This window comes from Archocentrus centrarchus, unplaced genomic scaffold (genome assembly GCF_007364275.1).
Source record: "Archocentrus centrarchus isolate MPI-CPG fArcCen1 unplaced genomic scaffold, fArcCen1 scaffold_40_ctg1, whole genome shotgun sequence".
NCBI lineage: Eukaryota > Metazoa > Chordata > Actinopteri > Cichliformes > Cichlidae > Archocentrus > Archocentrus centrarchus.
In genome coordinates this window covers 1613453-1625958 of record NW_022060266.1, presented here as the reverse complement: position 1 = coordinate 1625958, position 12506 = coordinate 1613453, and the positions used below count along the sequence as shown (strand labels likewise).

Here is a 12506-nt window from a genome sequence, read left to right as displayed (position 1 = left end):
CCTGGGGCCCTCACGAAGTTGCTCAGGGTGAATTCCAAAGTTGCTGTTTGGGATGTTAGCACCTCCGTCTCCCCTCACACTCTGGGGTCACATCTCTGTAAACTCTCCTCACTACCTGTTGCATCCTGATAGAGTGGGCATCATCAGTGCCTGTCACTGCCTGAACTATTGTGAGTCATAGCAAATGCTAAGAAAGATACTGACCCAGCCTAATCCATCACTGCTGTGTCCACCAGACCACAATACTGTACCTGAGCCAGGAGTCAGGAAGCTCAGTTTCCTCCCACATTATCTTCTCTTTCTTCCACGGACTGCACAGCTGTAATCCAGAGGTTTCTGTCAGATGCTTAGGACTCTCATTTACAGCCAGTGCTTCTGCACAGAATGAGGCCTCCCACACACATAAATATCACACTTTAGCAGCAGATGTTCACACGTGTGGATAAATGACTCGTGTGTGACACAAGCAGCGGGCACGTGATGAGTTGAAGATGGACTGTAAAACCTAAATATGATGTGACACCTCGACTCATTTAATTGCACATATAAATCACGATGTGTAAAACATTAACGCAGCATTGGTCTTATTGGAGATGGGTTATGTTATTATTGCATAAGCAGCAGAATTCAAACAGCACTCAGTTCAGTCTGGCTGCCCATCACTGACATCAACCATCTCTGACCTTTTTATAAATGAAATCATCATTTAAAAACCACATTTCTGTATTTCGCTGGGTTATTCTCCACTAATATTACAGTTAGTTTGCTGATCTGAACTATCTGAAATCAGGACAAATACTCTCACAGCACTGTCTTGGATCTCATTCCGACCATTGAGCCGGATCTGGTGCTGTGTGTGGCGCTATCTGACCTTCTTACACTTCATCATTTCCATTATTGGGTATGGAGGTGCTTGTAGCGTTCCTGTGTGGCAGTTCCAGCCCTTCAATCTGACTCATGGTCAGCTTCATTTATCCCAGTCCATGTCCTAGCTGTAGATGCTGGTGAGGAGGTCACCAGCATCTACAGCTAGGACATGCTGCTGGTGAGGAGGTCAGTGAGCCACTGTTTTACTTATTGTTGGCCTACAGCTTGATGTCATCCATGGAGAGGAGGTGACTGATGGAGCTTGCATCACAGCACTGAGTGATCAGTAAGACTAGAAAAGTACTGGTTCATTCAGACTTTAACACTTTGATTTGTCAGATATCCCAGGGGCAGATCCAGTTTTCCTCAAAGGATTTCTTAAATGTGGGACAAATGAAGTACATCTTTATCTCATACCACTGTAGATAAATGATGTTGTAACTGGAGGGAATATATAAATGCTGCAGTGATTATTATGTGCCATGCATGATGGATATGCAGACAGTTCTAAAAGTGATTTGTATAAAGGCTGATTACAGGCTAATATCTGAGGGGGCTGTGATTAATTAATATTTAATAAATAAACATTTACCTGCAGACGTGCATGACTGGTTTGTTAAATCTGATTATATAATGGTACATGCCAGTTTTGGCTTTGTGCACATGTGCATGTTTCTGTAACTGAGACAGTTTAAGAGAAAAGTTTTGTTCAGGATTATTTAAACAGTGTCAAACAGCAATCGCCTGAAGGTGCTTTATATCGTAAACACCTGACCCGAGGTCACAGGGTTAGATGCTGGAACAGTGATGTCACTGCTGCTGCATGTCATCAGACCCCCATGTTACTGAAGGTCTGTCTGTGGGCACTTATCAGTGATGTTTGTCCTCATACGTCTGATTTCATGCTGTGATGTCACTCCTGACTGAGGAGCTGTTCCTCACATCTGCTCACAGATTCTCTGCTGTTTTAAGATGAGACTCTAATCTTGGGGAGCTGTGAGGGATTTACACAAACCAGCCAGGAACCCACTGGATGGTTTCAAAAACGTTCTTCATTTATTACAAAGATTGTCTCCAAAAAATGTAAGCTGGACAAAAGTCAGCAAAACAAACTTCAACTCAGGTAGGAACTCGAACACAACTAAAACCCACAAACAAGACAAGAGGGAAACTGAAATAGTGGCTGATCACAAACACAAGGGGGTAAACAACTAACAAACCAACACAAACAAACAAATACTAATCAGAATACTAAGTACTTTTTAAATTAAACAAATACTATTACAACTGGCCAAAACAGTCCAAACAGAAGAATGACAAAACAAACAAATTCCCCCCTCCCCTTACAAACAAATGCTAAAACCCACTAAGGAGTTCATGCCAGCCATATAAGGAGAAGGGCAGCTGGAGCTCCTTGTGGTCCTCTCAAACAGAAGAGAAATTAATCCACTGCATTGTAACCACAAAATAGCAAACTGACACCTAAGGTTAACTAAATGTGTGCACTGCAAATAGTCAGCTAAGGAATCAGGCTAATTAGAGCATTAATTGAAAATCTAAAGTACACAAATATATAAATACACTTTAAAGAATAAAAATATAAACCAATAACCAACCCTGATCAGCTTTAATGTGGGTGACAGCAGGTACGGCTGTCACAGGAGCACTGGCAGATTTTACTGGTAAAAAGTAGTAAATATTTTTTCTGCAAAGCTTGTAACGTTCAAACCCAGCAGATACTTCACAACAACGCAGCCGGGAAATAACAGACACGCCAAATGATGCAGACCTGACCGAGGAAACTGGCATCACTCGGCCGGCCATTTAACATCAGTATCAAGAAAGTAAATATAATTATTTCCTGTTATGAAAGTTCTTCTTACATAGAAAAATATGCTAAACAGATGGTTGACCCTCACTGTGCCTGGTCCTGCTAGCAGGGTTATTATAGTTAACGAAAACTGAAATTGAAAAAACATTGTCGTTAACTGAAATAAATAAAAACTATAAATAAAAGGAAAAAACGATAACTAAATAAAACTGAATTGTGAGTTTACAAAACTAACTAAAAGTAACTGAAATTATCCATAAACTGACTTTCATTTTCTTGTTTGTCATTTTTTTAAAGCCTTGTGGCTCGATGTGAAATCATTTTTTCCGCTCTCTGAGTTTAAGCTGGGAGCGCCATCGTGCAGCGGTGTGCGTGCGCATCTGCGTGCGTGCGTGCGTGCGGGCAGCAGAGCCCAACTTGGGTCATATGTGCCTATTACTTTGACAGCATTCTTCCCACACCCTTTTTGGGGGTAGCTGTAGCTCAGGAGGTAGACCAGGTCATCTACTAATTGGAAGGTTGGTGGTTCAATTCTAGGCTGCATGCCAAAGTATCCTTGGGCAACATATTGAACCCCAAGTTGCTGTCCAATGCAAGCATTGGAGTATGAATGTGCGTGAATGTTAGACAATTTAAAAAAAAAAAAAAAAAAAAAAAAGCGCTTAGCCTACATATGGTAGTGCTGGTGTGAATGGCTTAATTAAACGTGTTCTATAAGCGCTTTGAGTGCTCAGAGTAGAAAAGCGCTATATAAGAACTGGTCTATTTACCATTTTTTTCCTGATGAAGAACAAAGGTTGCACATGCTGTGTCCTGTTCGTGTTCTGCGTGCTTATTTGGACAGGGCTAAGAGTTTCCGAAATAGTAACCAACCTTTCATTTTGTGGGCAGGCCCTCGCACGGGCAGGCCTATCACTAAGCAACGGCTCTCAGACAGGTTTGTTGAGGCGAAATTATGGTTTAGGTATTTTATGCATTTGTAGGCATTGCAGCTCAAATCAGTCAGCATTCCCATTGCATTTTCTGCAGGAAATGCTTTTTTCTAGTGATTTTTGTAAATTTCTTCCCAAATAAAAGTTTAAGCATTAGAGGAAAAACTTAGTCATAACTAGGGCTGCATAAAACGATTATTTTAGTAATCGAGTATTCTATCGATTATTCCATTGATTAATCGAGTAATCGGATAAGAAATACTTTTTTTATTAACAGTTTATCTGCATATTTTAACTTCCGTACTGCAGTTTTTCGCCGTGTGAACAAACAGCGGTGGATGGAGCAGCTACAAAGTTCTCTTTTCTTCACCTTAACACTTGCTGATCAGGTGCTTGATGAAGGACCTCCAGCTGTTTCCCAGTAAAGATTTTAATGGTGGTTACTAAAAGAAAAAGCTGCTGTTTTGGACGCTGGAAAAACGTTTCCTTTTGCACTACTTGAGCTCACCGTCTCTTTGCGCTTGCGCAGTTAAAACCGCTGCCTGCTATGAGTGTTTTGAAAAACTAGTGGCTGCGGGAGCCATGGCGCATGTGTGAGTAATGTAATGCTTTGTATTCACAAGCATTCTCAAAAATACGTTTCTACTGCAGGTCTATATTTAGTCACTAATAAGGGATTCAAAAAAAATTTTGACGGAGCCTCCCGGTCCTGGGGGGCGGGCCTTCCGGTACCAAACCATCGCTAGTGCTAATGGCCCGCGCTCTAGCAAACCAGTCGTGCTAGCTACAGCTGAAGTAAAGACAAAAATAACAGCTGAAATTGTCAGCGAGCACAACACACACAGACACACAGAGAGCAGTGGAGGCGTGGAAATGCATGTCAGCGATAGTTGCCACCCGTCCGGTAAAGTACGGAACCCCGCATGTTACGGAGCCGTATTCCACGGAGTCCCGTAACATACGGGGTTCTGTATTTTACGAGACAGGTGGCAACTCTAGTGATGATCCACTCTGTGTTAAATGAAATCCATCGCAGCGACGGAGAGCTTTTTAGAATCTGTGTGTGTGTGTGTGTGTGTGTGTGTGTGTGTGTGTGTGTGTGTGTGTGCGCGCGTGATTCACACTCCAGTCCAGTAGGTGGCGGTAATGCAGTTCTATGTTGGTTTGCCAGCCACCAATAAACCCACAAAAAGACGACGGAGCACTAATGCTAGTGAGGAGCGCCGCTTACACCGAGACAGCTGAGCGCTGCAGAGTTTAAACGAAGCATCGACACAGTAAATTTGTGTCGATAATTTTTTAGAATCGATTTAATCGAGTTAATCGATGAATCGTTGCAGCCCTAGTCATAACCATCTCAACGATCAGCTGCTTTCAACACTGCTGGTATTTGTTTAAACTCTCTCTCCAGTTGATCTTTCGGAGTAAACTTCAATAGTTACTTCCTCCAAACCATCAACATGTCTACTGGCTGTGTACCACCGACTTTTAAAGTAGCAGTAATTAAACCATTACTTAAAAAGTCATCACTTGACCCAACTATCTGAGCTAATTATAGGCCAATCTTGAACCTTCCTCTCCTCTCAAAAATCATTGAAACTGATCATTTGGAGAGGAATGGTTTGTTTGAAGAGTTCGAGTCAGGTTTCAGATTCATCGCAGTACAGAAACAGTATTAGTGAAGGTTACAGACAATCTTCTGACACTGGGTAAAAAGCAGTGTCAGAAAATCTAAAGTACACAAATATATAAATACACTTTAAAGAATAAAAATATAAACCAATAACCAACCCTGATCAGCTTTAATGTGGGTGACAGCAGGTACGGCTGTCACAGGAGCACTGGCAGATTTTACTGGCAAAAAGTAGTAAATATTTTTTCTGCAAAGCTTGTAACGTTCAAACCCAGCAGATACTTCACAACAACGCAGCCGGGAAATAACAGACACGCCAAATGATGCAGACCTGACCGAGGAAACTGGCATCACTCGGCCGGCCATTTAACATCAGTATCAAGAAAGTAAATATAATTATTTCCTGTTATGAAAGTAAGTGTTTGAAAGGACACGAGCGTATTTATTAATATCTGAAATAACAGAAGTATAATGCTGCTGATGTACGGCGTTCTCCTAAATGTTATACTGGAGTCCACAGATATGACGAAAGGTGGCGCTCAGCAGAAGGCCTCTGCTGCTCCTGCGGTACAGTAACACAAGTTGTACAGAAGAGAGGTGTCAGGGTGCACGATGGACTGTAACGGTCTAGCTGCTCTGAGCACTCTATACTACATGCCTCATTCACACTGCAACAGCTGCATCGGACAGCGACTCAGTATCTTGGCTGAAGATATTTGGAATGCAAACTGGAGCAGTCAGGATTTGAACACCAACCGCTGTACCTCCTGGGCCACAGCCACCGCTAAAGAGCACCCGTAAGTAACAGTACATCTACAATCTGAGCAGTCTTGGGTTCAGCTCCAGGCTGGGGCCACGGACCTTCTGAACCCTGAGGTCAAAGGCCGCTGGCTCCAAACGACGGTCAGTCTCCACAGACCCACGTCTGATCTGTTAGCACCAACTCAGCAACTAGCATCAGCTGAGAACTCAGCACTCCACCTTCGTGCTGAAATATGTTCACTACCGGGTAACAGAATCTAAAATATGAATCCATATCTTCAAAAGCTAATTCTTTGTAGCTGTCTTTCACTGTGTTACCTTTATCTGCATGTCCAGATATGTAAAATAGGAATAACAAAAGAATGTTTATGGTATTTTACGAGTGTGGTTCCTTTGTGGAAGCAGTCATGATAAATCAGGCGTCTTTGCTGATACTAATAAATGTGGCCATTGAAATGAGGGCAGATGCACAGTGAATAAATATGATTTGACCCAGTTAAGACATGAAAAAACAAACATTTATTTTCATTATTAACCTGACCGTAAAACACAGTCATTTAAATACAAAGTAGAAACAAATGCAACAGCACACATATGGCCCTTACTGCGCTAAGCTGAACTACTTGCTGATACACTGACAGGGATCAGTGTGCAGTTCTCAGCATCAGCGTTCCAAACCTGAGCTAGCATTAGCTCCTCTGGGAGAAGGGGCTCGCGCTGGGGGGTCAGGCGTGGGGAGAAGCACTCCCTGACTTTGGAGATGTCTCAGGATGTCCAGGATGGAGTCCAGTTCAAGACGGAAATGATCCATCTCTCTGCTCTTGTCCTGAGCCAGACGCCTCCAGTGCTCCACCTCAGACTGCAGATCATCACCTGATGTCTGCCATGCCCCCCCAATCACCTGAAGGACACAAATGAGAGCTCAGGTTGTCAGTGGTCTCTAATACAGTGACTACTACTTCCTCTGCCCTTTATGTGAACAGATGCACAAAGCACGTCACCAGTAATACATCAGCATGTGTGGCCATACACCATCAGGTGCTCTATAAATAACTGCCAGGCTGTCCTAAAAGCTCCCTGAAACACCTTCGGCTGGTCCAAAATGCTGCAGTGAGAGCACTGCCGCATGCATTTCTATTTTATTTATATAACACCAAATCTCAACATCCAGCACATGTTTTCAGCGTGGAAAGGATCTGCTTAGTCCTCCAGAGCTTCCTGTGTTTCCAGCTAACTCCTGATTTAATTCCCACGTCTCTCTGATGGTTCACTGATACCTGCTGCAGCTCCTTCTCTCTGTGCTGGTGTCTGAGCTCCATGTTAAGGATCTTCCTCTCCAGGCTGCACAGGAGTTTCACCTCTGGGCTCGAAGCTTCTTTAGCCTCCTTCAGCTCCTGCAGCAGCATGGTTAGCTAAACACAAGACAGGAGCAGCTAATCAGTGTTAATCCAGGCTGAAGCCTGAAGAGATGTTCAGGTTAACTGGAACATGCAGCATCTGTATTGCTGTATTCTGTCAACATGGTGGGAGAAACCGTTCCAAAAGGCTGAATCTGAAGATTGTTAGTGCTGCTGCTGATACAGAGGTTATAGAAGAAAGGAGTTTTGCACTGACAAAGGCCCCGAAGGCTCTGGCAGCTGTTAAGACCTCTTTATAGCAGGCTGTAGACTCTGACCTCAGGTGACCACAATCAAAGAAGTATTTTTACTCCTCCTCACCATGTTGTGTTTATTGATTAATGTTTACATGCAGGGGTCAGTTCTCAGTTTCTGGATTTGACCCCAGGTTAGAAAAGTACTGCACAGTGTAGCTGACCAACCCGGGAACTGATGAGGCCAAAAAGAACTGTGGGCCTAGGAGAGAGCTCTGCAACCAAATCTCAATAATATTTGTTTTTCAAAGATTTAAAGGCATTTGGTACCTTTTCAATTTCTAAAAATGTCACAACATGTGTCACATTTGTCTTTCCAGGGCACTCTGTGGTCTGTGTGCCTGGGTTACTTGTTAAGCTATGGCTAAATCCAGCATATTACTAACGCATGAGTGGGGCCTGAGATTAGTTTACCAGATATTAAAATCCCCATTAAAATATTATCACAGTTAGGCATAATATTAGCTCCAGAATAAAGCAATGATGTGGTTTTGGAGGACAATATTATAGCACGTAATGTATTTGGTTGTAGCCGCACAAAGAGTTGGAGGTTTGAGAGTGTGGTGCAGAAGAGTCCTGACTCATAAACGGATCTGCCTTCCTGAGAGAACGGAGACATCCACAGCGATCACACGAGATGCTCAGACCACGAGCGCTGAAGAAATCCTTTAAAACGAAGGTGCTCCAACATTTATTAGAGCCGAGCTGGACACGCTTTCACTGCCACCTTGGTGGGCTCATTTAGCAAGCTTACTGTGGGTAACCCCTCTGCAACAGTCACAATGAGACAGCTGTAGGTAATCACGGGCGCTGTGGAAAGCTGACGGGGCTGATACACCGTCTGCAGAGGGAGAGAGGGGCCGGCGGTTCGACATCCTGATGAGTAGCATGCACAGGTGAATTCTGAGCTGGGAGGAAGAGGGAAGCTGCTGGGTTGCAGGAACGCCTAATCCAGATCCCATCCCAGGTGGATGTCTGGGTCACGGGTGAACTCCGTTGACGATGGTGGTCGAGTTCATTAAATTGGTATTGTCTCGACACAGTGAGTGACTCACAAGCCGCACACTGAAGGCGGGGGTGAGCCACAGAGGTGGGAGGAAGCCACGGGACTGTTACGGCCAGAGGAGCGGAGCGAGCGCTGGAGCCAGCGGGAGTCCTTCCTCCACACACCACGGTCCTGAAGTTGGTAAGTAGTTCAGTTTTTTGTTGTAGCTCCACAGACAGTCTGTGTGTGTCATCTTTCAGACTAAGATGTCCTTTGCTCAGGTGTATCCATTATGATGTTTGCAAAGCTGGAGATCATCCTCATGACCACCACAAAGCATTTTGAAACATACCCAAATTGAGACTTTACGTCTGTTCCAGTGTGAGACAGATGCAGTGCATCAGACCCACACAAACAAACACCAACACAAACCTGTGATTTGTGAGCTGCTGCTGCAGTGACGCACAGTAACGAGTGCTGAGCACCATCTGCTGTTAATATCTGTCTGCCTGCCAATGGAAAACCAACAGGGATGCCAACAGGCATTTAGTGCCGAATCACGTGACTGTAAATGAAGATGAGCTAACTCTGGAATCGGAAAGCCATCGGAACTGAATCAGCACCACCATCCTTCTCCACCTGCGTACCTGCTTCTGCAGAGCATCCTCTCTCGTCCTGGATATTTTCAGTGCCTCTTTGCACCCCTGCAGTTCCTTCAGCTGCTCGTGCAGATGCTTCACCGTTACCTGCAGGTACAAGTGAATGTTAAAGCAACAGGATCATCTCCTGCTGACAAGAGGCTGCTTGATGAGAGAGCCGTACCTCCTGAATGCTCAGCTTATTAGCCAGTTCTGCAACCTTAGAGGATGAGTGCTTGAGTGCGTGGGCGACCCGCAGGTGGTCCAACGCTCTAAGGTGTTCTGCCTTCATCGTGGACAGCTGCTCTTCATACTGCTCCCTCAGCCTGGCAGATAGAGATTGTCATTCCTTTGCATTCACCCTGTGCACAAAGTGTCAGTGAATGTGCTCAAACAGATACATTCAGCTCCATAATTTGTTGGACAAAGACAACTTTTGTAGTCTTCCAATTTGAAATCAAACAATCAAGATGAGAAGGAAGGGCATCCAGTGCAAACTGAACATGTGGAATCACCTCTGTGGCCCGTGTGAGAATGGAGCCGCTGAAATTAGCTTTATATAAAATCCCTTATATTAAAGCTCAAAGTCTGCCATTCTAACCCATACTGACTAGTGTTCAGAGGCTTTGTCTTCGTCCAGCAAATTATGCAGCTCACTGTACCTGCACAGCTCCTGCTCAGCCCGTGCTGCATCAGCCTTCAGTGCTTCCTTCTCCTGCTCACTGTGCTGCTGCAGCAGCTCCACCTTCTGCTTCAAAGCCTCGTTCTCCTGCAGAACCTCAGAGATATGACTCCCTGTCAGAAGAAGGCAATGTTAAAGTGCAAAAATCTCCCAATCCTCCAGATACAGTTCAAGAACAGCTGCAAAGAGCATCTCCACCAGAAGCTGTCAGGAGGAACACAACGATCCACAGCACCTGTCTTGTGCGCTGTCTGTTGCTGTGGCTGGTTGAGCCCAGGTATTTAAACTCACCTACCTTCACTCTCCTTTCCACCTGTCTCCCTCTCATTCACACATGCATTCTTTCTCACTTCTACTGACTTTCATTCCTCTTCTCTCCACAGCACACATCCATCTCTCTGGGCTCTCCTCCACCTGCTCCCTGCTCTCACGACAGATCACAGAGTCATCTGCAAACATAATCATCCACAGAGACTCCTGCTGACCTCATCAGTCAGCCTGACCCTCACCATCACAAGCAGGAAGGTGCTCAGAGCAGATCCCTGATCTAATCCCACTCCCACCTTGAACCCATCTGAAAAGTATTTTTCATTGCTTCAGGTGATCTTCAGCCCCTGTTGTGTTTCACCCCCCACATAAAAAAAGTGTGTGCATTCCCACCTGTGAACACCGTGGGCTGGTAGGTCTTCTCATACTGAGCAGCTGGAAATGTTTGTTCTCCTGCAGCGGGAGGACCGTGTGTTTTGGTGACACCTGGTTGTTGCGGTTTGCTCTCGGTGGAGCGACTTTGTGCTCGTGTGTTAGAAACGGACATAATGCTCCTTTCCTTCTTCAGTGTGTCCACAGTGCGGCTCAGCTCCTGGATCATCCGCGTCTTGGTGGCGAGCTCTTGATTCAGCCGCTTGAGCCGCACGCCAAACGCCGCCTCAGCTTGGCGCTGGTGTCGGAGGGGACTCGGCTGGGCCTGCAGAATGAGAGGCTCACCTAAGTTTCGGTTTCTGTCGTGATTATCCTGGTTACTGTCAGAGTGAGGCTCCAGCTAAGCAAAGGCTCATTAATAACACTGACCTTCTGTTTGAGCTGCTGCTGGAGAGACTCAATGTGCTCCTGCAGAGATTTCTCCTTCTCCTTGTGGCTCTCCTTCACACGCTCCAGCTCTTCCTCCAGAGTCTGCACCGTCGACATCACCGGGTGTGACCCGGCTGCTGCTTCACCCTGCTGTACATGTTCCAGCTGCTGCTCCAGCTCACAGATCTGCTGCTCGTAGCGGAGCTGCAGAGTGCACACGTGGTCGCATTAAAATCTTTGAAAATATTCCTGCTTTTATTTTCTTGAGTGTTTCTGTTTGTTCATTTTTAAGAATCGGTTTATGGATGTGATCTAAAATGTATTTGAGTTTACATTGTGTCTAGTTTAATCAAATCCAATAATGGTGGAGACTCGGTGCCAGACTTTTGTCTGGTTTTGAGACCAGATTTATGAATCAGAGACACACTGAAATACAGCAATATTAAATGTAACCATTAATGTGTAACATGTGATTCGTCATTGTGAGCGATGCCACACCATTTCACACTGCTGGTTCAGAGGAGGACATAAAATATATTCTCTGAGGAAGTTTTACTCACAGGCAGCAGACAGTCCACTGCTGTGTGCTCAAACTAGGAAGCTTAAATTCAGTTTCTTTTGTTTTCCTCTCACATCGTTTCTTCTTCAGGGTCTCCAGTTGTCTATAAAGCTTTTATCTGATTGGCTGTTACTTCTCTGATCTGCTTTTCTACCACACCAAATAGGACTAAAGGAGAATATACACAGGAAGAGATGTGGTGGACAGAAAGTGTGGAATTTGATGACAGGGACATTATTGATTATTATAATTATTACTGCGGGACAAAGCTGCTGGGAGCCGTAGTTCTTCAGGGTTAGGGATGGGATTCATTCAGCAGTCATACAAAAATGACAAAAAAACAAAAACAAAAAACAGACGAGGCTAAAAGTTGAAAACAGTAAAACGTGCGTACAAATATTGTGTATTTAAAAAGAAACTTGGAACACTGTGTCCAATAATCACATGTGTGGTACTGTGTATAACATGGGTCACCAGCTCGGCACTGCAGCGTGTTCAACATTAGATCAGATTCATTTGCAGTGTGGAGTTAGCAACAGCAGCAACACCTGTGCAGGTTAACATGTGTGACTGTGAGAGTCTGGGTTACACTTCCCTCTCATCAGTTCAACTGTGGCTCCAGCTGTGAGGACAGCGATGTTTAACGTGGAATAGTTGGAGTGGGACCTCTGCATTCAGCCCTGCAGCAATTACCAAATACGATGTTCTGCACATTAGTTTGGTTCTGACTTCTTCTTCTCTGACAAACATGATGGCAAATGTTTATGGCAGTAATGACCAATGAGTTACTCTAAGCTTTAGCCTCTTATTGGCACACATATTGCTCCAATACTTTTACATGCAATGTCTTGATCAGGAGTACCTGTGCAGTGGACTAAGTCAGAACACAGCACATTAT

The 12506-nt window shown here is 44.6% G+C and overlaps 1 protein-coding gene across 5 annotated transcripts in view; it reads right to left on the bottom strand.

Annotated features, from left to right (window-relative positions):
- Positions 1-6527: 6527 nt before the first annotated feature.
- The window catches only part of cep162 (centrosomal protein 162), a 35552-nt gene continuing 29573 nt past the window's right edge, over positions 6528-12506 (bottom strand). For 4 of the 5 annotated variants that reach the window (XM_030724687.1, XM_030724685.1, XM_030724686.1 and 1 more), the window contains exons 23-29: positions 11050-11253; positions 10642-10945; positions 9962-10094; positions 9484-9625; positions 9309-9407; positions 7303-7437; positions 6528-6926 (exon numbers count right to left, since the gene is read on the bottom strand). In XM_030724687.1, coding sequence (XP_030580547.1) covers positions 6690-6926; positions 7303-7437; positions 9309-9407; positions 9484-9625; positions 9962-10094; positions 10642-10945; positions 11050-11253 — 1254 coding nt within the window. In that variant the 3' untranslated portion in view covers positions 6528-6689. The remainder of the gene's footprint in view (positions 6927-7302; positions 7438-9308; positions 9408-9483; positions 9626-9961; positions 10095-10641; positions 10946-11049; positions 11254-12506) is intronic. The other variant, XM_030724689.1, reaches the window with a different exon arrangement.